Below are 24,959 nucleotides of genomic sequence, written 5' to 3'. Positions count from 1 at the left end.
TGGCGAAGTGGTTAAAGCACTGAGCTGGAGACCGAAAGGTCCCAGGTTCAAACCCCCGGAGCGGCGTGAGCGGCCGCTGTTAGCTCCAGTTCCTGCCAACCTAGCAGTTCGAAAACATGCCAATGTGAGTAGATCAATAGGTACCGCTCCGGCGGGAAGGTAAGGGCGCTCCATGCAGTCATGCCGGCCACATGACTTTGGAGGTGTCTATGGACAACGCCGGCTCTTCAGCTTAGAAATGGAGATGAGCACCAACCCCCAGAGTCAGACATGACTGGACTTAACGTCAGGGGAAACCTTTACTTTTACTATAAAGACAGATGAAAACTGAGCCAGGCTACTGACATGTTAACACAGACCTCACAGCACATTCCTTTTCTCTTATACTTTATCTAAAAAGGGAGGAGATTGAAATGAAAATTGGACAAAAAGATATCACTGTTCTGGTTCCAAAGCAAAAGGGTCTTTTTAACTCTGTAACCCATAGCACACAGCTCTAAGCTGAAATATAACACTTCTCAGAAGTTTAGGAGCCAGAATTCCCTTTTTTCATGCCATTAAGCCTCATTGGGTTGCTGTGAATTTTCCGGGCCGTATGGCTATGTTCCAGAAGCATTCTCTCCTAACATTTTGTCTGCAGCTATCACAGGTATCCTCAGATTTTGATTTTGTCAACACTGTTATGGCCTGTCTTGCTGCCTGATTCTTGTCTGGATATAGCTCTAAAGTCGAAGACTAATCTAGGATAGCAAAGTGTCTTATTTTAACTTACTACATAGAGTATAATCAAGTCTTATCAAGCCTTGTTGTTTGGTTTGGTATTGTGATATGGCCTAAGGGCTAATAAATAAAATTTATTATTAGAATAGCCTCTCTAAGTTGTAATTTGTTCAGATATAAAGACATTGGAGGATGTTGTACAGGCACAACTTCGTATATGTATTGTCGAAGGCTTTCATGGCCGGGATCACAGGGTTGTTGTATGTCTTTCGGGCTGTGTGGCCATGTTCCAGAAGTATTCTCTCCTGACGTTTCGCCCACATCTATGGCAGGCAACCTCTGAGGATGCCTGCCATAGATGTGGGCGAAACGTCAGGAGAGAATACTTCTGGAGCATGGCCACACAGCCCGAAAGACATACAACAACTTCGTATATGTTTACATATAAAGAAAGAGTTTTGTGACCTTTGCTGATGTCAGTTAGTGGTATCAGCCATAATTCAAAGCCTTGTGTTATGTTATAGTGCTGCTTAGGCATAGATTCTGAAAAGAGGGGAAGGGATGCCATACTATTTAATATTTATGGAAGGAGCCTGGATCAAGTAAATTAAATAGCTGATTTATTGGCTGTAGGTTTTAGCAATGGAGAAAAAAACCCAATATAGTGTAATGAACAATCTATAAAGAATTGGTTTGGTGATGGTGGAGTGAGACTGCAGGTAAAGATATGTACTAAATCGTGTGATTTCTATCACCGTGAAATTACTGTACTTTGCTGTTGAAGATCAAAGGAAGAGAGTCTAGGCACATCTACACGTGATACACCAGGACTGCTTTGGGGGAGATTACATTATCATAGCAATTCTATATATTTTGAAAAAAATTCAGAAATATTTTTTCTTAGAAGTTTTCATTAAGATAAAAAGAAAAATATGTCAAAAATGGGGGAGATTAGAAGGAAGAAAAAAAATAAAGAGAAAAAATGATAACAAATATGAAAAAAATATGAAAAGTAAAAAAATATTGTTGACTTCCAGTCCTCTTCATTGTGATGTATAGTACATAAAAATATCCATCTCATATAGCTTCTCCTTTTCTGGCATTTTACGTTCCCTGGAGAACATGTGTCCATTTTTCTTCCTGCTTTAAAGTATTCTAATTTTTTCTTGTTTGATAAAGTCTGTCAAAGTCCAATCTGTTTCCTTTTTAGATTTGTTTTGGCCTATAGCTAGGATTTATCTGTAATTTTATCTGTAGAAACTTCTAGATTTTCCCATGGATTTCTTTCCAGTAAGTTTTTGCCATCTTACAACTCCACCACATATAAAAACGGGCCAGTTTCTGTGCCACATTTCCAACACATCATTCATATTCTTGTTACATATGGCTAATTTACTTGGAGTGATATACCATTAGTACATCATTTTATACCAGTTTTCTTTAATATTCTATGCACAGGTGTATTTCAATTTAGTGTTTCAAATTGTCTCCCATTCTTCTGATCTAATTGTGTGACCTACATTAGTCGCCCACTTCACCATACATTCCTTGACAATTTATGTTTCTGTTGGCCTCTGGTGGCATAGTGTGTTAAAGCGCTGAGCTGCTGAACTTGCGGACCGAAAGGTGCTAGGTTCAAATCCCAGGAGTGGAATGAGTGCCCACTGTTAGCCCCAGCTCCTGCCAACCTAGCAGTTCGAAAACATGCAAATGTGAGTAGATCAATAGGTACCGCTCTGGCGGGAAGGTAACAGCGCTTCATGCAGTCATGCCAGCCACATGACCTTGGAGATGTCTATGGACAATGCCGGCTCTTTGGCTTCGAAATGGAGATGAGCACCAACCCCCAGAGTCAGTCACGACTGGACTTAACGTCAGGGGAAACCTTTACCTTTACCTGACCATTCCAGCAGTATCTTGTATAGTTTTGTAATTAATTTGTTTTGTGTATATATTTTGTACTTCCATTATTTTATTGGGGTAATAGCTTTTTTAGAAATTGAGACATTTTACATGTAACTTGATGCAACTTGATGGTTATTGTTTTCCTTTTTTGTTTATTTTTAAGTGCCCTTGAACAAGCCATTAAATGCTTCTAGGGGCTGAAACACATAGATCTATTTTTAAGAATAAAATCATCTTTTTCATCATCATGAGACTGTCTCATCTCTACATCCCTACATATATATTAAACATATACAAGAAACAATTCTGTTCCTCCACTGTTTTGACCAGTGTAATCTAGACTCTTGTCCAGAGTGTAGGTTACACATTAGGAGTATCAGATGCGGTGGCATTCTCATTTATTTTCGAGCAAATATTAATTTCTCATAATCTACAAAGCCAGCCTTTGCTGATCTATAAAGCACAAATTGATTTATAATCTATAAAATGCAGGTTGATTTTCTTTGAAATTCTTTGCTGTGTCAATTCAATGTGATATGATAGTGTCTCTTTCCTTTCAGAAAGTAAGATTGTCATTCCTCACTCTTTTATTTCATTAAAAGACAATCTAAAATGAAACCAAGGCAATACCTTTTAATAAATAATCTGATCTGATAGTTTTATATTGACATTGTTGGTCTCTCCCTCGTGTAAGCCTATTGCAACAAGGGAATTTCAAGTTCCAAGAGAAATTGCAGCAATGGGAAAGGGCTAAACTAGGAATCGCTGAGCTGGCAAACACACAGTCATTGTGGAAGATGATGATAGGTCCAGAAATAGATAAATTTCAGAAAATGAAATATCTAGACAAAAGCTGTTTAACATGTAGACTGCAAACACTTGTCTGCATATGTATTGCCAGCCACAGACAATATGTTTTTGTTTCGAAGTGTAAAGACTTTGCATAGTGACAGCGAGACATAACAATAGGTCGATTGTGATGTCACTGGTTATGTCCTAAGTGGCATTTTCATTTGAAGCCAGATTAACAGCAATTACATCTATAGGATGGATTTCTTTTCCCAATCCTGGTCCATTTTGTGCTGCTCATTGCTGAAAGACTCCAGTCACCAAGGTAAAATGCAAGAGCTTTTTTTCAAGTTTGCGGGCAGGATGAGGGAAAATAATTTTCAGAAAATGAAAAGAATGTGGCAAGGTCTTCGTTCATTCTTGAAAACATTCAAGGTTATTGGAGAAGACAGAAGTGTGCTCTAAGGGTGTATGTTGCTATTGTGCATGAGAGTGTAGATAATTTTATGTTTTCTGTTCATATCATTCTTTTTGTTGTTGGTTGTGTGCCTTTAAGTTGTGGGACCATGACTTCCCTTGATCTAGACACTATATTGTTACTAATGCAGAATCACATTGGCTTTTTCAGCTGCCAAATCACACTGTTAATTCATGTTCAGCTTGTGGTCTAGTAAAACTCCTAGATCCCTTTCACATGGACTGTTTTCAAGCCATCTCATGACCCATCTCATATCTGTACATTTCACTGTTATTGTCTAAGTGTAGCACTTTACATTTTTCCCTGTTCAAATTCATTTTGCTAGTTTTGGTCCAGCTCTCTAATCTATTATTTTGGATTCTGATCATGTCTTGATGTATTAGCTGTCCCTCCAATTTCATGTCATCTGCAAATTTGATAAGCATGCCCTCTAGTCTGTTCAAAAGTCATTGATAAAGATGTGAATAGCATTGGCCCCAGGACAAAACACAACACTACCCACTGGTCACTTCTTTCCAGAATGAAGAGGAGCAAGTAGTCTTTGGGTTTGGCCAGTCAACCAATTCCCAGCCCACTTTTTTTTTCATGTCAGGAGCAACCGGAATTGCTTCTGGAGTGAGAGAATTGGCCGTCTGCAAGGACGTTGCCCAGGGGATGCCCAGATGTTTTGATGTTTTACCATCCTTGTGGGAGGCTTCTCCCATGTCCCCGCATGGATCTGGAGCTGATAGAGGGAGCTCAGCCCACTAAAAGGAGCATTGTCCAGCCCTCATTTTACTAGCTTCGTTCCTGAATATTATGGGGAGTCAAAGGCCTTGCTGAAATTGGGATATGCTACATCCACAACATTCCCTTTGTCTACCAAGTTTGTAACTCTATCAGAAAAAGAGATAAGGTTAATCTGGAATGAGTTGTTTTTGAGAAACCCATGTTAACCTTTTGTGAGCATGGTATTCATATCTCAGTGCTTACTGATTGTCTAATGATCTGCTCTAGAATCTCTCCTGATTTTGATATCAGGCTGATTGGGTTAGTAATTGTTTGAGTCTTCTTTTTCCCTTTTTTGAAGATGGGGACAGTATCTGATCTGCTGGAACTTCTCCTTTTCTCCAGGAATTCTCAAGAATGATTGCTAACTTTTCTGAAATAGTTTCTATGATTTTTAAATACCTTTAAATGTAATTCATATGGCCCTGGAGACTTAAATTCATTTAAATTAGCCAGATACCCCTCTATTGCATCTTTACCTATTCTGTGCTGCATTTCCTCTACTGCATCCTCTGCTCCATTCTCTCCAAGTTGAGTACTGTTAGCTTTTTGAGAGAAAACTGAGGCAAAAAAGGTGTTGAGTAGTTCTGCCTTTTCTCTGTCTGCTGTTAACATTTTGCCATCACCTCTACATAACAGAAGGGCAGGAGGTAGTCTTTACATTAGTGTGCAATGAGAGTAATCTCTCGCTCATAATAGCTCATTATGAGATTTGTGGAAGTCACTAGGTTTGGTGGAAGCAAAGGTTTAAACTGAGCCTCACATCGTGGAAAGTAGTGGCTGAAGCAAAAAGTTCAAATTACAAATATGAGAATTTAGACTACAGATGAAGAAGTGTATGAGCTACTTAACATTGAGATAGCAAGGTAAAATGAAGAAAGTGAATAAAATAAGAGATTAGCTGCTGTTGCTGTTTATTCGTTCAGTTGCTTCAGACTCTTCGTGACCTCATGGACCAGCCCACAGCAGAGTTTCCTGTCGGCTGTCACCACCCCCACCTCCTTCAAGGTCAAGCCAGTCACTTCAAGGATAACATTGGCCCCTCTTCCTTTTTCCTTCCATTTTCCCCAGCATCATTCTTTTCTTCAAGCTTTCCTGTCTTTTCATTATGTGGCCAAAGTACTTCATCTTTGCCTCTAATATCCTTCTTTCTAGTGAGCATTATTTCCTGGAGTATGGACTGGTCTGATCTTCTTGCGGGTCAAGGCACTCACAGAATTTTCCTCCAACACCACAGTTCAAAAGCATCTGTCTTCCTTCGCTCAGCCTTCCTTATGGTCCAGCTCTCGCATCCATAGGTTACTATGAGGAATATCATTGCTTGAACTATTAGCAGGATTCCAATATTTTCCTTGTGTGTCTTTGGGGTAGCAAGTCCATTTTATTGATTATTGTTTTTAATGGAGAGGGTGGAGAAGTTAGCTTTAACTGGTGCATATAGTGATACAAGTTATATATGGTAAAATTGTATAACAGTTATATAGCTGAAAACAATATATGGTACTGTTTTATTATCTGGGTGGAAGCCTTAAGCGGGTGCTAGACAGAAAAGAATAGTCCATTTTACGGTGGGTGGGGGGAGTTGAAAGAGGAAAACAATTTCCCTCATTTTCACTGGTTATTCCCCCTCTCATCTTCCTATGTCATAAAGGAGGGTTGTTTCCATAATGGAGACACGGATAGGGAAAATAACAGGAACACAGGGGGGAAATTATTTACTCCTTCAACCCAACCTCCACTCCCATAAAATGGACTATTCTTCTCTCTCTAGTGCTCCCTTGTGGTCTCCACCCAGATAACGGAATAGTACCCAATAGATATTAGGCTTGCTCAAATAATTCGTTTTCCCCGTTAACCGTTATTAATTCGTTATTTTCGTTTGTTTTGAAGCAATATACGGCATTGGTTGTCCACACGTCTGGATATCGCGGTTTCGAATCGCGAGAGGCCGTTTTTCGTTATGTCGTCGTTTTTTTCGTTAGGAAAAAAAAGCTTTTGCAAATCACCCAAACTCCCACCATTCAGGCCCTTTCCTTTTGCCCCTCAGCAAAAGGGGCGTCACGGGCTCAGCCAATGGGAGGGGGCGAGGGGGAAGGAGGCCGAGGAGGAGGAGGAAGACGGAGGGGGAAAATGGCCGCCGCCGCCTCGCCTCAGCTCAGGCCTGATACTCAGAGGTTTTGACGTCTGTGCGAAGCTAGGCAAGTGGGGTTTATATATCTGTGGAAGGTCCAGGGTGGGAGAAAGAACTCTTGTCTGTGGGAGGCAAGTGTGAATGTTGCAATTGGTCACCTTGATTAGCATTGAATAGCCTTGCAGCTTCAAAGCCTGGCTGCTTCCTACCTGGGGGAATCCTTTGTTGGGAGGTATTAGCTGGCCCTGATTGTTTCCTGTCTGGAATTCCCATTTTCTGGGTGTTGTTCTTTTACTGTCCTGATTTTAGCTTTTCTGTAGCTAAAAATGCATATAAAATTGATTCTATAGGGAGGATAAATGATTGGATTTCAACTCCTACAGCTTAGCTTTCTCTGCCAATAATGGTACCATATCAAACTAAACCTCCCAAGATTCTGTAGCAGTGAGCCATCTTGGATATTGTAAGGGATTTTATTATTATTATTATTATTATTATTATTATTATTATTATTAGACCTTGCTCCCAGGAAGGTGCCTTCGCTGTGGCTCCCAACTTATCTATCTACCTTTCCACATATTCTCCACATTGTATGTATGTGTATGTATATTATATATACATGAGCCCCGATGGCGAAGTGTGTTAAAGCACTGAGCTGCTGAACTTGCAGACCGAAAGGTCCCAGGTTCAAATCCCGGGAGCAGAGTGAGTGCCCACTGTTAGCTCCAGCTTCTGCCAACCTAGCAGCTTGAAAACATGCCAATGTGAGTAGATCAATAGGTGGGCGGGAAGGTAATGGCACTCCATGTAGTCATGCCGGCCACATGACCTTGGAGGTGTCTATGGACAACACTGGCTCTTGGGCTTAGAAATGGAGATGAGCACCAACCCCCAGAGTCAGACATGACTGAACTTAACGTCAAGGGATACCTTTACCTTTACCTATACACACACATACACACACACACACACACACATTATGCAGGGACTATATATATATTATATATACACAGTATATATCACACACACACCAATTTAACAAAGTTTCAGCCACAAAAACAAAGTTTCTGAAGTAGAACAATGACTTTCACAGTAAAGACAACCCAATTTAACAGGAAATAAGACTTTCAAACCAGGAACAGATTTCTGCAATTATTAAAAAATGGTTTATTATAAAAGCTATGAAAATTCGCCAAAAATCAGAGGATAAGGGAAACGTTCCAAATTTTGGTGAGCTATCAGTGTTAAATGTGTTCTACCACTGTACCAAGTTGGAAGAAGATCACTCAAAAAATGAGGGTGGGAGAGTCCTGTAAAGTCCTCTCCCTCTGTGCTGTTTTTGGGAATTGCGCATGCGCGTCCGCCATTAACGAATTAATTTAGAAAATAACGAATTTTTGTTAATTTCGAATTTTTGGGGGGGCCAAATTCGGAAATACCATCAGAAACGAAAAGCTGCCCCCCTCTAGTTTTGAAACGAGTTTAGAATCAAATTTTTCGTGGATCGATCAAGCCTAATAGATATACAGTGTTCCCTCACTACTTCGTGGTTCAGTTTTCGCAGATTCGGTGTTTTGCGTTTTTTCAATAAACTCTAAAAGACTATTATAAATCATAAAAAATTACAATTTACAGCCTAAGAAAGGGCGGAGGAGAAGCCAAAGAGAGAAAGAAAGGAGCCCAAGCAGCAACAGAAGAAGCAGGTGATTTATCAACACACAAGTGGTTGATAAAGACTTAAAATAGTGTATAACCCCCTCGATGGATTGTCACCTTGCTGTGGTGAGGGGGTTTGCGTGTTCCAATGAACCTGCGGCCACACCCACGGGAGTCACACACTCCCAGGAGTGGCCACAGGGGAGGATCCAGAACAATCCGAAGACCCAAAGACCTCAACGGCGGAGCAGGCGGAGGATAACATGGTACATGTTACAACGGCTGTGAAGGCGGAAGAAGGCTGCAACAGACTGAGAAGCCACTCTCGTTGTGTTAATCACACCACTGCTGGGACCTCGCTCTGAGAAGACTGTGTGTTGACTGGCCGTGCACCGACCTCCACACATTAAAAAAAAAAATCACACACAGGCGTCTTCCAAGAAATGGAGGACCATCATCCTTGAACTACGAGGGATCGCCTAAGTAAGTAAGTAAGTATAACTGCTTACTGCAGGTGGTCCTGGAACCTAACCCCAGCGATAAGTGAGGGAACACTGTACGTACATTATATATGTGTAAAGTGTAAAGTGTTTGTATGTTTGTCCTACAAAGGCTATTGCTAGGTGAAGTGGTCCTCTGTGATGTCACTGGATTGGTTGTTGGTAGGCAAAGTAACTTTCTGGCCCCTTCCACATAGCTGTATAAAATCCACATTGAACTGGATTGTATGGCAGTGTGGACTCAGATAATCCAGTTCAAAGCAGATATTGTGGATTATCTGCCTTGATATTCTGGGTTATATAGCTGTGTGGAAGGACCCTTTTTCATGTCACTGTGACAAAGGGAGGAAGACAGGCAGGGTAGAGTCACACAGAGAACTATGTTGCCATGGAGACCTTGTGAGGTGGGACTTCTCAGAGCTGGAGAAGAGAGAAAGTAGGCCGGCAGTTGTTCAAATGAAACCTGGGCAACCAGTATGCCAGTATGTAGGCCAGTATGTAGATTTTTTTTTAAAACAACTTGCTTGCACTGCACTCTAGAGAACTGACATGGTTTGGGTTCAGGTTATCTAAAGGGTCGCCTTTTCCCATACAATCCTCCCAGCACACTTTGGTCTTCTGAGGGGCATCTGCTCCAACCAGCCAGAACCAAACCAGCAGCCACTACCCAAAGGACCTTTTCATAGGCCACTCCAAGGCTGTGGAACAACTTGCTGGTAGAATTTAAGACACAAATGAAGGCCTGTCTTTTCCGGCAGGCCCACCCAGACAGTCTTTAAACATAAACATGTATTTTAATACATGTCCTTTGTTTAATCTCAGTTTTGTCTGTTTTAATGTGTATTTCATAAATATACGTTTTGGTATGTAATTTTTATGGAGGTACATTTTAGTGTGTGTATTTGAAGTGTTTTTGCTGTGTTTATGTATTTTAATTGTTGTGTAACCCACCTCGAGCCATGAGGAGAGGCAAGTAAGAAATAAAATTATTTGATACACAACAAGATTAGTACACAACAAACAAGATCATGATGCTGGCTGTTGCATTGGATCACACGTCGGACACTTCCCAAGTGTCTAGGTCTATGTGGTGTATCAGTGAATAATACATATAGATCTAAGTACGGTGGCCTTTTGCAACTGACAGATGGTGATTTTGTTAGCACTGATTGTTTTTAAATGCTGGCCAAAGTCTTTAAACAATGCACCCAGTGAGCCAATCATCACTGGAATAACCTTTACTAGCTTGTGTCAGACTTTGCGGTTTGATCTTTAAATCCTTGCATCGTGTCAGCTTCTCCAGTTGCTTCTCGTCAATTCTGCTGTCACCTGGGATTGCAACATCGACGATAAATACTTTGTCCCCCCCCCCCCCCCCCCCACGATCTATGAGGTCAGTAGTATTGTGCTCCAAAACTGTCAGTCTGAATTTGGAAGTCCCAGAGTAGTTTTATGTGTACATATTCTGTAACTTTCTCAGGCCTGTGATCCCACCAGTTTTTTTGTCACAGGCAGATGATATTTGTGGTACAAGTTCCAATGGATCATCTGAACAACAGTATTATGCCACTGCTTGTAGTCCGTCTGTGCAATCTTCTTGAATGCAATTTCCTGCTTCTTGGCAGGGATTGGACTGGATGGCCCATGAGGTCTCTTCCAACTCTATGATTCTATGATTCTTGCAGCAGCTGGCTATGTGATCCATTGTTTCATCTGCTTTCTTGCAGAGTCTATACTTAGAATCTGTCGTCGACTTTTTAATTCTGGCTTTGATGGCATTAGTTCCAATTGCTTGTTCTTGGGTTGCAAGAATCAGGCCCTCAACCTCCTTTTTCAGAGATCTATTTGTGAGCCACATCCATGTTTTTTCCTTGTCAATTTTGCCCTGTTTTTCCCAGGAACTGTCCATGGAGAGCCTTCTTTTGCCAGTTTTCTTTTCTGCTCTGCACTGTATTTTTACAGTCTTAGAATAATAGAATCATATAATTAGAAGAGACTTCATGGGCCGTCCAGTCCAACCCCTGAGCTTTTCTGCCATGAAGCAGGAAAACTCATTCAAAGCACCCTCGAGAGATGGCCATTCAGCTTCTGCTTAAAAGCCTCCAAAGAAGGAACCTCCACCACACCCCGGGGCAGAGGGTTCCACTGTTGAACAGCTCTCACAGTGAAGAAATTCTTCCTAATGTTTAGGTGGAATCTCCTTTCCTGTAGTTTGAAGCCATTGTTCCCCTTCTCCAGGGCAGCAGAAAACAAGCTTGCTCCCTCCTCCCTATGACTTCCTCTGACATCTTTATGCATGGCCCTCATCATGTCCCCTCTCAGCCTTCTCTTCTGCAGGCTAAACATACCTAGCTCTTTAAGCCGCTCCTCATTGGGCTTGTTCTCCAGACCCTTGATCATTTTAGTCGCCCTCCTCTGGACACATTCCAGCTTGTCAACATCTCCCTTCAACTGCGGTGCCCAGAATTGGACACAGTATTCCAGGTGTGGCCTGACCAAGGCAGAATAGAGGGGGAGCATGACTTCTCTGGATCTAGACACTAGACTCCTATTGATGCAGGTCAAAATCCCATTGGCTTTTTTAGCTGCCACGTCACATTGTTGGCTCATGTTTAACTTGTTGTCCATGAAGACTCCCAAGATCTTTTTTAATGTCGAGCCAGCCGACCCTCATGTTGTATCTTTGCATTTCATTTTTTCTGCTTAAGTGGAGTATCTTGCATGTTTCCCTGCTGAACTTCATTTTGTTAGTTTTGGCCCATCTCTCTTAGGGCTCTTCCACACAGCCGTAAACCCAGAATATCAAGGCAGAAAATCCCACCTTTTCTGCTTTGAACAGGAATATATGGCAGTGTGGACTCAGATAACCCAGTTCAAAGATGGGATTTTCTGCCTTGATATTCTGGGTTTTATGGCTGTGTGGAAGGGCCCTTAATTCACTCTTTGTCTTTTGCACTTTACACAGTTTAATGTGTTGTCGAAGGCTTTCATGACCGGGATCACAGGGTGGTTGTATGTTTTTCAGGCTGTGTGGCCATGTTCCAGAAGTATTCTCTCCTGACATTTTGCCCACATCTATGGCAGGCATCCTCAGAGGCTGTGTGGCATGGATAAACTAGGCAAGGAAAGGAAATATATATATATGGTCCAGCATTTCTGTGTTCTCAAATAATATACTGCAGACTAATTCAACCAGAGAAATCAGCCATACCAAAGCACTTGATGAATCAGCCTGGACACAGTATATTATTTGAGAACACAGAAATGCTGGACCACTCCAACAACTATCATGTCAGACTACACAGCGAAGCCATTGAAATCCTCAAGCATGTGGACAACTTCAACAGAAAGGAGGAAACCATGAAACTGAACAAAATCTGGCTACCAGTATTAAAAAAAACTCTAAAATCAAAACAGTAGATGGGAACCAACACTCTGAGGGCAGAGGAGACCCAAGGACGCTAATGACTGAACAAAGGATGCCCCCCAGGCAAGAGACAAAACCTTTCCAATGCTAATTAGGGTGATTAACTGAAACATTAATGCTGGCTTCCCAGTGACAAAGGACTCTTGCCACACCCTGGACTCTCCACAGATATATATATATATATTTTCCTTTCCTTGCCTAGTTTATCCATGCCACACAGCCTCTGAGGATGCCTGCCATAGATGTGGGCGAAACGTCAGGAGAGAATACTTCTGGAACATGGCCACACAGCCCAAAAGACATACAACAACCCTTTACACAGTTTTCTACTATAGACTTCTATCCATGTTGGTTCTTGACCATTATTATTACTATTATTGTTTGTGGGGAAAAAACCATTCATTCAGCTCAAAAGACTGGTGTAAACACTGGCTGCTGGACTATGCCTTTTGGCGTGGACACAGGGCATGGCCCTCTGATGTGTCACTGGACTGGCTGTTGCTAGGTGAAGGCGCTGTATGACGTCACTGAGAAGGCGGGAAGGGGAGGGCCACACGGACAGCCACGTTACAATGGGAAGCAGCCTGGTTGCTGAGGAGCTGCTCATGCTTTCAGGCCTCTCAGTATCCCTCAGCAGGGACCATAAGACCCCTTAGCCTTAGAAAGATGGGCGTGGCAAAGCCCAGCGCCTCTCTCTCTCCCTCACTCTATTTCTGGGCAGGCAGGACCGCAAACGGGCTGCCAAGGGGGTAGAAACAGTGACGTCTTCCTCTCCACGAAACCCCATTGGTCGGCTGCGTCCGTTCCTCGCAGCACGCGCTTCACTGGAAGTGTGGGGGGGAGGGGCGGGGCTTGTGGCGCCCCTCGAGCGCCCTGGAGAGGCAGCTTCTTTCTGACGGAAAGAGGAGGAGACAAGTCCCGCCCCTTCCGCTACGTGTGGGGACGAGAGCGCCAGGCGTCTGACTGACTGATAGACAAGCTGCGTGAGCGAGTTGCCGGCGGCCGCTCCTCCGGGCTGCTGCTGCTTCTCTTGCGGGGGATGGCGAAGGGGGCGCGCCGGCGCGGGGAGCTCAGACCTCCGCCCCAAGCGCCCCTCAGCAACACGTAACGAGGCGGCGAGGCTAAAGGTGAGAAGGAGACGGAGAGAGGGGGGCGAGGCGGGGAGGGGGCGCTTCTGGGCTAGCAAGAGCGGAGCCAATCCCCGCTCTCTCCCGGCTGCTTCTCGCGGGAGTGACAAGAGGCACCTCTTTCGCCTCAGTCCTCAGAAGTGATGAGGTCTGTCGGGAATGAGGCAAGTGGAGTTTATATATCCGTGGAAGGTCCAGGGTGGGAGAAAGAACTCCCAAGCGTGAATGTTGCAGTTGATCACCTTGATCATCATTGAATAACCTTGTAGCTTCAAAGTCTGGTTGCTTCCTGCCTGGGGGAAATCCTTTGTTGGGAGGTGTTAGCTGGCCCTGATTGTTTCCTCCTTCCTTGGACATTCCACAGATGTATAAACCTCACTTGCCTGGTTTCCAGCAGACCTCCACAACCTCGGAGGATGCCTACCATAGATGTGAGCGAAACGTCAGGAGAGAATGCTTCTGAAACATGGCCATACAGCCCGGAAAACTCACAGCAACCTAGGGACACAGAGGTAAACTGTAATAACAAAATGTGCTTCGGGGCATATCTCAGGAAAGCCTTTCGTATGTATTATCTTAAATATAGCTACAGTAGAGTCTCACTTATCCAAGCTAAACAGGCCGGCAGAAGCTTGGATAAGCGAATATCTTGGATAATAAGGAGGGATTAAGGAAAAGCCTATTAAACATCAAATTAGGTTATGATTTTACAAATTAAGCACCAAAACTTCATGTTATACAACACATTTGACAGAAAAAGCAGTTCAATATGCTGTAATGTTATGTTGTAATTACTGTATTTACGAATTTAGCACCAAAATATCACGATATATTGAAAACATTGACTACAAAAATGGCTTGGATTATCCAGAAGCTTGGATAAGCGAGGCTTGGATAAGTGAGACTCTACTGTAATTTATTGCTTCTTTCACACAAGACTTAGAGGTTTCTAGTTACATTTGCATGACACACCGATATGCTGATGTGTTTTTAACAGTGTTATGCCAGCCTCAAGGAGAGGCGGGTCAGAAATAAGAATAATAAACTCTGTTTTCCCCTTCCAAGATTTTGGAAATAGAACTAACTATTACAGATTGGGTTGCTGTGAGTTTTCCAAACATGTATGGCCATGTTCCAGAAGCATTATCTCCTGATGTTTCGCCCACCTCTATGGCAGGCATCCTCAGAAGTTGTGAGGTCTGTTGGAAACTAGGCAAATGGGGTTTATATATCTGTGGAAAGTCCAGGTTGGGAGAAAGAACTCTTGTCTGTTTGAAGCAAGTGTGGATGGTGCAATTGTCCACCTTGGTTAGCATTAAATAACCTTGCAACTTCAAGGTCTGGCTTCTTCCTGCCTAAGGGAATTCTTTGTTGGGAGGTGTTAGCTGACCCTAATTGTTTCAAGTCTGGAATTTCAGAGTGTTGTTCTTTATTTACTGTCCTATTCTAGTGGGGTTTTTTTTAAATACCGGGAGCCAGATTTTATTCATTTTCGTGGTTTCCTCCTTTCTGTTGAAATTGTCCATATCCTTGAGGATTTCAATGGCTTCTCTGTATATTCCATACATGAAACAATCAGGATCAGCTAACATCTCCCAACAAAAGATTCCTCCAGACAAGAATCAGCCAGAGCTTAAAGCTGCAAGTCTTTTCAATGCTAATCAAGGTGATCAGTTGCAACATTTACACTTGCCTCCAACAAACAAGAGTTCTTTCTCCCACCCTGGACCTTCCAGAGATATATAAACTTCACTAGCCTAGTTTCCAATATACCTCACAACCTCTGAGGATGCCTGCCATAGATGTGGGTGAAATGTCAGGAGAGAATGCTTCTGGAACATGGCCATACAGCCTGGAAAATGCATAGCAACCCAGTGATTCTGGCCATGAAAGCCTTCAAGAACAAAATGTGTGCGGGACATATCTCAGGGAAACCTTTCATGTGTATTATTTTAAATGTACATCATTTTTTGCTTCTTTCACATAAGACTTAGAGATTTCTAGTTACATTTGCATGGCACACTAATATGCTGATGATGTGTTTTTAACTGTGTTGTACCAGCCTCAAGGAGAGGCAGGTCAGAAATAAGAATAATAAATTCTATTTCCCCCTTCCAAGATTTTGGAAATGGAGTTAACTATTAAAGATTGGTAACGGCGCTCCATGCAGTCATGCCGGCCACATGACCTTGGAGGTGTCTACGGACAACGCTGGCTCTTCGGCTTAGAAATGGAGATGAGCACCAACCCCCAGAGTCGGTCACGACTGGACTTAACCTCGGGGGAAAACCTTTACCTATTAAAGATTGGAGACAGAAAGTATTATTGTTATTATTGTATTTATTTATACCCCACTTTATCTCCCCCGCAGGGTACTCAAAGTACCTTAACATAAAAGCATCAGCATAGCAATTTAAAATATACAAATATACAAACATTAAAACAGGATTAAATTTAGTATTAAATAATCCCAGTTAAAAATCATTAAAACAAATTCAAAATTATAAACCCCAGAACCCCCTTGAATTGATCTTAAACACCATCTTTAAAAGCCTGTCTAAATAAAAAGGTTTTGGCCTGTCACTGGAAGGACAGCAAGGAGGGGATCATTCTGGCTTCCCTGTTAAGAAAGGAGTTGCAGAATCGAGGGGCAGCCACTGAGAGAGAAGCTCCGCTCTCTCATTCCTACCAACAGAGCTTGAGATGGAGGTGGGACCGAGAGAAAGCCCTCCTGAAAGTCTCGGGGCCTGGGCAGGTTTGTACAAAGGTATGTGGTCAGACAAATAACCTGGACCTGAACTGTCTGGGGCTTTAAGAGTTATAACCAGCACTTTGAACTGAGCCCGGTAACAGACTGGCAGCCAGTGGAGCTGCTGCAACAGGGGAGTTCTCCGCTCCCTTTAGCCAGCGCCAGTAAGTAACCAGACTGCAGCTCTTTGGACCAACTGAAGTTTCCGAGCACTCTTCAGGGGCAGCCCTACGTATTAGATAAATATAATAATATTTTGTGATCTTTCTTCAGCTCTTTGTCCTTTTATTATATATTGTTATTATATTATTGTTGTTATGCACATGTAATAATAATAATAATAATGTAACAATATATAATAAAGTAAAGGACAAAGTGCTGGAGAAGATTACAAAATACAAGGACTTACAAATTGAAATTGGACAACTGGCAAAAGAGAACAACAGTGGTACCAGTCGTGGTTGGTGCTCTTAGAGGCATGCTAAGAAACCCCGAAAAGTACTTGAAAAGCCTTAATTTGGACAGAACATCAATCCACATGCTGTAGAAGGCATTCTCTGAACTGCATGCACTCTGCTAACATATCTCCAATATCCTAGGCCCTTGGGAAGACCTCAATATTCAGAGACGAATTCCAGACACTTGGACCTAATGTACACGTGTGCTGTGTTGTTATGTACATGTAACTGTAATGTTATATTTATAATAATGACAATTTGAATTAATTATAATAACTTGAGTTTCTTAACCAATTTAAGGAAGGTGTTTCAAAAACACCACCTTTTGATTGCTTTTTATAGTCTGCTGTGATTGTTTTTATTATTATTATTACTGCAGCCAACACACCATTTGGAAAGTTCTAGTATAAAGAGTAGGTGGTTTCTCTGTGTTTGCTGGAGTTTCTGGCTGGCTCTTTAAACTGAGTAGGCAGACTCTCATAGTGCTTTTGGCGTAGGTGTTGTTCTTGGTTTGTGGAAAGCAAGTATTTCCACAACACACATTCCCCCCCTCCATAAATTGCCAAGGTGGATATGTATGTATGTGTATGCTTTTGCCAGTAGGCATTTCAGTTTTTAAAGCTATTGTACCAAGATGTTAGTCTGAATATTAGTTTTTGGGAACAAGCTGTAGGAAACAAGATCATATTATTGTGCTCTGCTTATAGATCCCATGGGACGTATGGCTGGCTGTTAAATGCAAGACCTTTGGAGAGATCAGGGTATGGATGGTTCTCTATGGGATGCGCATGGGTGAAATGTTTACAAGGAAAGCATGTTCCCATTGTGCTTTCTAGGTTAGATAGGAACCTTATGATCCTTCAGATTTTTATGAGTGATCTCTCCCATTGCAATTGGCCCTGGTGGACTGGACTGATAAATCCCCCAGTTATGGTCTAGATCAGAGCTTTCCAAACATTTCATGTTGATGATCCACATTTTAGACATGCACTGTTTTGTAGGAAATTTTTATTTATCGTAACCCTTCATTTATATTTTAAATGAAAAAAAAAGATTTTTAAGATAACAATATTCAGCTCAGAGGTTTCTTGCTATGTTTGCACATCACACCTATGCACTAACGTGTCATGACACACCATTTGAAAAGCTCTTGTCTAGATGAATCTAGGGGAACACTTGTTGCCATTTACTTGCCATTTGAACTGCCTTTTCAAAGCTCACTTCAACTGCCATAGGTGCCGAAACGCTTTATCTGTTGTATGCTGAACTTTGTAGCAGTCTCCACTCTACAGCTGTACTCTGTCAACTGTGCTGACAACTGAACTAAAGTGAGTTAGGGCCAAAAGGCATTTGTTAATTTCATAGTCCTATACCAGACAGGAGAAGAAGTTTCAGAGTGTGGGGAAGATATGTCCCTCTGTGTTCGATATCACCCCCTACTATGCCTATCACACACACACGCCCCCCCCCCCCCAAAAAAAATTTGGAACAGCAGCGAAGCTGATACTATTTTAAAAATGTTGTGTTGGTAGACTTGTCTTGGGAAGTAGTGACACAGTTTAATTTTTTAAATCTTGCTATGTGTTCAGACAGTAGTTACATTTGGGAAACATAATTATTGCCTTGCAATTTGCCATCAATATCAATCTTAGGTTTGGACATGAAAACTTCTGGAATTTCTGAAATGGATTTGTGTGTGTGGGAGAAGTGAAATGTTTGCAGATACTTAAAAACAGAAGCCAGGCTCTATCAGATGCTTAATGGAGCTCAGGCTTTGGTTTTTCAGAGATCGGTGAAAGGATTAAGGTAGATCAAAGAACCAGGTAATAACGAAGAGACATTCTTGACTCTTCAGTGCTAAACATTTTTGCACTTCTAATGCTCCTTCCCAATGATATGCATAAATCAGTGGTTCTCCCCAGATGTTTTTGACCTTCAACTCCCAGAAATCCTAACAGCTGGTAAACTGGCTGAGATGTCAGGGATTTATAAGCCAAAAACATCTGGGGACCCCAGGTTGAGAACCACTGGCATAAATCCACAAGATTCATTCTCTCTTGTAGAGCTTTATAACGGTCCTTGGCAGTAGTTTGGTAAGGACAACTGTAATAATATCCTCTGTTGAGCAATATTGGACCTTAATAAAATTAGACCTTACGTTATTGCATTAAGAACATCAGCTTTATTCTGTCTATGTATATCCCCAGAAAGGAATACACTTGTTAGACTAGTGTTTATGCTGGATTTAGCTCATTGCCTTTAATCCAAGTGTTTCATAAATATGAGTTTTAGATATTTAAATGGTCTTGTTTTACTAAATTCATTATTTATAAATCTACTCTGAGGTGCAATTCATACCATCTCAATCGTGAAAAAAGAAAAGGAAGGTTGACAGTTAAAACCAATAGTATTATATTTAACAAAAGAAAGGTATTATCTCAGCTAGACCTGCATGGAGACTTCAGTGTTATCATGAAAAAAATAAAATATTATCAAGAGTGCCTATGCTAGAGGAAAAAAATCATTCCAGTACTTAAGGAGTAGCAGTGATTAAGATTATCTAGTTGAACTTTGCAACACTATATTGTCATATAGAGGTTGCAACCCTAAGCCCTACTGAACTGGGTGGGACTTTCATCTAAGTAAATATGGATAGGGCTGGATGCTGAGGTCATAGTAACACAGAAAATTAGCTATCTGACCCTCATGTAGTCATTCTGTTCCTCTTAGTAAATATATACCTGAAAACACTAGTGGGACCTCACTGTTTTTGTCAATTAGGACAAGTATCTGAAAAACACAGCTTTTGATTTTGAAATGTTTCTTTGAACTTCATGTACTACAGAAAGTTCATGAAGTTCTTTCTTGCATGAGTTGAGAGAAGATTTTCAATTTCTTCATTTTTCAATATATCCTTTGTGATTGTACAGGGTGTTTGGAAAAGAACTCCCTAGTTTCCATTTAAATTAAATTTGGAACCAGTAATTTCACTTTGGTGGAATATGAGTAAAGTGTGAAATAAGAGGAGCATGCATGATACAAATGACTTGCTATCATGTTGCGGGAACAGCATGCCTGGCAAAATCCTGGTGTAGAATCAATATATTCTTTCATTGCAGACTGAAACTTTTAAAATACTTTCCTAGAACCAGGTTATATGGAAGAGAGAAGGGAAGAGAAAGCAAGGATGAAGGAAGGGAGAGAAAAGAGAAAGAAACAAAAGAAAGAAAGAAGAGGGAGAAGTTGTATGAAGGAAAGGAAAGGAGAAAGAAAGAACGAAAAGAGAGGGGGAAAGTTTATGAGGGAAACGGTGGAAGGAAAGAAAGAACCACAAAGGGAGCCTGCCTAGGGAATTGCTAGAGCACTGCCATGGAGACATTGTGAGGTAGGCCTTCTTAGAGCTGGAGAAGGGAGAAATCAGACAGGCAGTGCTTCCAGTAACATCTGAGCAACACTAAGTGTGTGTATAAAAATTCACACATTTCTCCCAAAGCTTCACTGCTTTTCTGTTTTTCCCTGGGTCTGGGAAATTAGGGAAGTTGAATATCTTTTGTCCAAAAACTTCACATCTCTATCATACATTTTGAATTGAGGACTAAGCTAGTAGGAGCCAGGTTGCTGGATGGTTCATTCCTCCAAGGGGCGTAACATATGGTACACCATTTGTGTGTTTGGGATTGATTGATACTCAGGAAATGAACTTGGTAGTGGCAAATTTGTTTCAAAGTATATTGATAGTTTCCTGGCTTGTATTTTTATATGCGAGGTTCAGCTCTTCCCTAGGATGGAATTCAGAGAGTATCTCCATTAATAAATGATATTGATTTTCGTGGTTCAGTGCTATGGAATTCTGGAATTTACATTTTTCTGCTATATTTACCCTTCTCCATAACCCTTGCCACAACAAAATGTAAATCATAGGATTCCATAGAAGGGTGCCAGACAGTCAGACTGCTATAATTTATCAATATGCATGCAGCTTGAGTGTGGATGTACTGTTACTGAGTGACCTTAGGCCAATCACCTGTTCTTCTTAATAAGAGGAAGAGAGCCATTATCTGGCCTTCAGTTTGTTGGAAAAAAGAAAACATTGAGAACAAATGTAATAAATTAAAGTGGAATTAAAGCCCCACCCACAGCTTTGGTCTTACCTCATGCCAGTTTATGTGGTTACCAAAGGCATTTTCAAAGGCCAACAACTCCTCCCGTACAAACGTTTACCTCTTCCTGAATTAAATGGTTAGACCAGTTTCTGCTTGAAGTAACTAAAGATTGTTCATTGGTACTTAGCGTTGCAGAAGTTTCAACACATGAAGCACAATTATTGTAGAAGCAACATAGGAGTAATATTTAAAATTCATTAAAGAATGTATAGTGCACATATTTTGAGAGCTGTACATAATCATGTCTATGTGGACTTTCTTGTGTAATACCAACTTGGTTCACTCCAGATGTTTTGGATTTCAACTTCTTTTAGTTGTGGTGAGCATATTTTTAAAAATTTATTTGCTTTATATCTCACCTTTCTCACCAACTCAAGGTGGCTAAAAGAAAGCATGACGAAAACAATTAGAAACAGAGCAAATTCATTAAAAAATGTAAATACATTAAAAATGTAAAATACATATTTTCTGCCATCCAGTATAAAATATGAAAATATATTTAAATTACATTTCAAAACTACACAACCTCCCCCGTCCGACTCACACCATCCCCCACAGCATTTCTTCCATCATTCTTTAAATGCCTGATGGCATAGGTATGTTTTCACTTCCCTTAGATAGGCAAGCAGGGAGAGGGCCATCCTAATCTCTCTTTGGAGGGAGTTCCAGAATCTGAAAGAAGCCACCGAAAAGGCCCTCTTTCTTGCTCCCTTCAAAGAGGGCTGTGGGACATAGAGAAGACCCTTTCCACTAGATTGTAGAGTTCTAACAAGTTCATACAGAGAGATATGGTCCTTCAAATATCCAGGACCCAAGGTATATAGGGCTTTATAGATCAAAACCAGCATTTTGAATTGTGCCTGGAAACAGTTTAGCTGCCAGTAGAACTTTTGCAACAGCAGAGTTGTGCGCTCCTTATAGTCAGCTCCAGTTAATAACTTGGCTGCCTTTCTTTGGACCTGCTAAAGTTTCTGAGCACTTTTTCAAAGGCAGCCCCACGAAGAATACATTATAGTAATCTAACCAAGAGGTAACCAAGGCGTCTTATTTCTCCAAGAACAGGCACAGTTGGTGCACTAGCTTTAATAGTTTTAAAGCATTCCTGGTAGCTGCTGAAATCTGAGCCTCTAGGTTCGGAGCCAAACCAAGAAGGATACCTAAATTGTAAATGTGTTTTCAGGGAGAACGTGATCCCATCTAACACAGGTTGAATCCCTATTTCAATCCAAACATACACAATAATCAGGATTGTTGGGGAGAGTTGTCAAAGATATTTGGAGGACAGTTGCTTGGAGAAAACTGCCATATAAATGGGGTTGCATAGTAGTGATCTGTTTGTTTGCTTTTTGTTTTTGTTTCTTTTGCAGTTCATAGAATTACTCTTTAAATGAACTATTGGCATTTACTTAAGTTAATGACATTAAAATGTTTCTGTTTTCTCCAGGTGCCAAAATGTATGCCCTTCTCTGTTCAGATCAGGAAATCTAGCCTTATTCTCTGTGTCTTGAAATTCAGGTCATTTATTCTGGCTGTTTCTCTTATCTCGTTTGTAAGTGAAAAATAATGATGTTTGAGACCTAAACCACAAAGAGTGGTCATCATGGCTAAGCAGACTCGGTCACACGGTCAGCAAGATAGGTTTTGCCCCACACGAGCTAATAAATTTCGGGGCTAAAGTGTGCTCAATTGTATACCAAAGAGCCCTCGACATTGCTGCACAAAATGATCTTATGATCATAGCGCAAGCTAGAGCCACTCCATACCTGGCCAAATTTAAATGCAATGTGGGCATGGAAACTTACCTCTTCTTGACTCTTCCATTATATATTAGAAAACTCTTTACCCAGGCTAGATTCGATCAGCTCGACATTAAGTCCAAGCTAGGTAGACATCAGAATATCCCCTATACAAAGAGAAGCTGTGGGTATCGTGAGATAGATGCAGAAGTGGAGGACTCAGAACATTTTTTCTTAAAATGCCCCTACTACACCAGGATTCGATCTCTCTATTTAGACCCTCTGCTGGAGAATCATACTCAGAGAATAAGGAGAAATTGCATATCCTTCTACAGGGTTCAGATAAAAACTCTATTTTAAAACTGGCCCTTTTTACACAAAAAGCGCTGGCCATTCATGAGAAGATGGAAGCTGAGAGCTGATACATTATTGCCACTAACAAAATCCAAACTTAAAATTTACTATGGACAAGACACTTGTTTTACTTACCCCTGTCCTTGTTCAAACCTTTCCTTAGGAAATTACTAATTTTAACCTTTTTACTCTGTATTTGTCTAGGAGCGGGTTATTAGGCCACAGGTCGGGATGTTTTGTATCTTTACATGGTTTTATTGTATGTATGCGTAAGTGTGTACGTATTGTATGTTTTACATGTTTTGATATGGTCAAAAGTGACTAATCAATAAAGAATTGTTGTTGTATCTTGTTGTTTGAGACCTTCATAGATTCAAGTCTTTGAACCTTGTATAAACCTAAAGTGTCATGATCATTTTCTGAATATGAGTCAATACCTTTTTCTTTCCCTAGAAAGAAACATCATATTGAATATCTCAGTAATTGAATATGATGAAACAGCCCATTTAATTAGCCACTGAAGTAATACTATCCAGTTTACAAAACAGATCATGCTTTTTAAACTGATTTGGAAAAATTTGAATACAAATGTTCATGCTCCTTTCTAATATTACATTACTTATTTGTAGGTATATTGTTTCATAAAACATGCCTTAATAAAACAAGTTAAATACACACAAATTAAACATTGGTCTAACTTTCTAAACCTGCCTTCCAGACATTTTCTTTATAAAATCTTACATTTCTTCTGAGAAGCCTTCAGGAAAATGTTTAATGACACTTTCCTGAAAGGCCATTATATGATCTTGAGTCGCTTCTTGCTGATTTTACCTTGACCACCATCAAACAACCAATTCATGTCTCGATTGGTGGTGAAACACATGAGGCAAGGCAACTATCCATGTATCAAGCTATGAACCTATGAAATAACAGAACAGCCCCTCAAATTGATTCCAGAACCAATTAACTATCACTATCTTTTATTTCTTATGTATTCTGCTGAATATTTGCTTGTCATAGTCTGCTAGACCTTCTAGCTGTCGAACTTGATTAACATTCTGATAGTTGTTAAACAAGACAGTCAGAATTCCAGGGAGTGTGTTAAGGAAACATGTATCCTGGCTTGAATGCTGATTTTAAAACAAGATTGCAGAAGGAAGAATTTGGAAGGAAATTTGCATATAGTTTTGGTAGAAGAAATCTATAAGTGGAAGAGTTTCAGCAAAAAGCTTGCAGATATCTCTTGTCATGTTAGTCATGACTTGGTATTTTGGACAGAAGTCACAAGAATCATTATAGTGTAGTGGTTTGTTGGACGACAGTTTTGAAGACCGGGGTTCAGACCCCCACTTAGCCATAGAAACCCATCTGGGATAAATCACATTCTCTCCGCCTTAGAGGAGAGTAAAGGCAGACTTCCTCTGAACAAATCCTGCCAAGAAAAACATGTGATAGGTTTGTCTGAGGCTTACCACAAGTCAGAAATTACTACACACAGCAGTAACAACAAGATAATTCTGCATCAGCTTGGCAGAGCCTGATGATGATGATGATAAAAATAATAATAATACATCTTTATTTATATCCCGCTTTTCTCCCTAAATGGGACCCAAAGCGACTCACAACATTATACAATACAAGATAATACAAAACAATATAAAATGTAAGACAATAACCTATAAAAACAATTTACAATAAGAAATAAACATATTTAAAAATATTTGCCTTAACACCCTTCCAGCATACTTCTTTCCACTTTTTCAAGATAAGAAAGAAAAGGGTTTTTCTGTTTTACTCTAATGCTGATGTTTTCTTCTGTTTTTATTATTTTCTACCGTTCCTAGTTGCAAAACCAGAAAAGTTATTTATAGTTCAGGACTGTATAAATCTAACAAAACAAAATCTCTAAAAAGGGAATTCAGTTTGTAAGTATTTTCTGACTGAATTGTACTCTAATATAACATAAATGATAATGTTGTGCCTATGAAGAACATATAG

The 24,959-nt window shown here is 40.7% G+C and overlaps 1 protein-coding gene across 3 annotated transcripts in view; it reads left to right on the top strand.

Moving 5' to 3' along the window:
- The first annotated feature begins 3,620 nt into the window (after positions 1-3,620).
- samd8 (sterile alpha motif domain containing 8) overlaps positions 3,621-24,959 on the top strand; it is a 44,853-nt gene continuing 23,514 nt past the window's right edge. Inside the window, exons 1-2 of one of the 3 annotated variants that reach the window (XM_062975878.1) lie at positions 13,006-13,501; positions 13,866-14,013. In XM_062975878.1, coding sequence (XP_062831948.1) covers positions 13,918-14,013 — 96 coding nt within the window. In that variant the 5' untranslated portion in view covers positions 13,006-13,501; positions 13,866-13,917. Of the gene's footprint in view, positions 3,740-13,005; positions 13,502-13,865; positions 14,014-24,959 lie in introns of those variants that run through there. The other 2 variants (XM_062975879.1, XM_008114287.3) reach the window with 2 other exon arrangements.

The sequence above is a fragment of the Anolis carolinensis genome, chromosome 3, assembly GCF_035594765.1.
Source record: "Anolis carolinensis isolate JA03-04 chromosome 3, rAnoCar3.1.pri, whole genome shotgun sequence".
Classification (NCBI taxonomy): Eukaryota; Metazoa; Chordata; class Lepidosauria; order Squamata; family Dactyloidae; genus Anolis; species Anolis carolinensis.
This window is presented reverse-complemented; position numbering and strand designations above follow the sequence as displayed.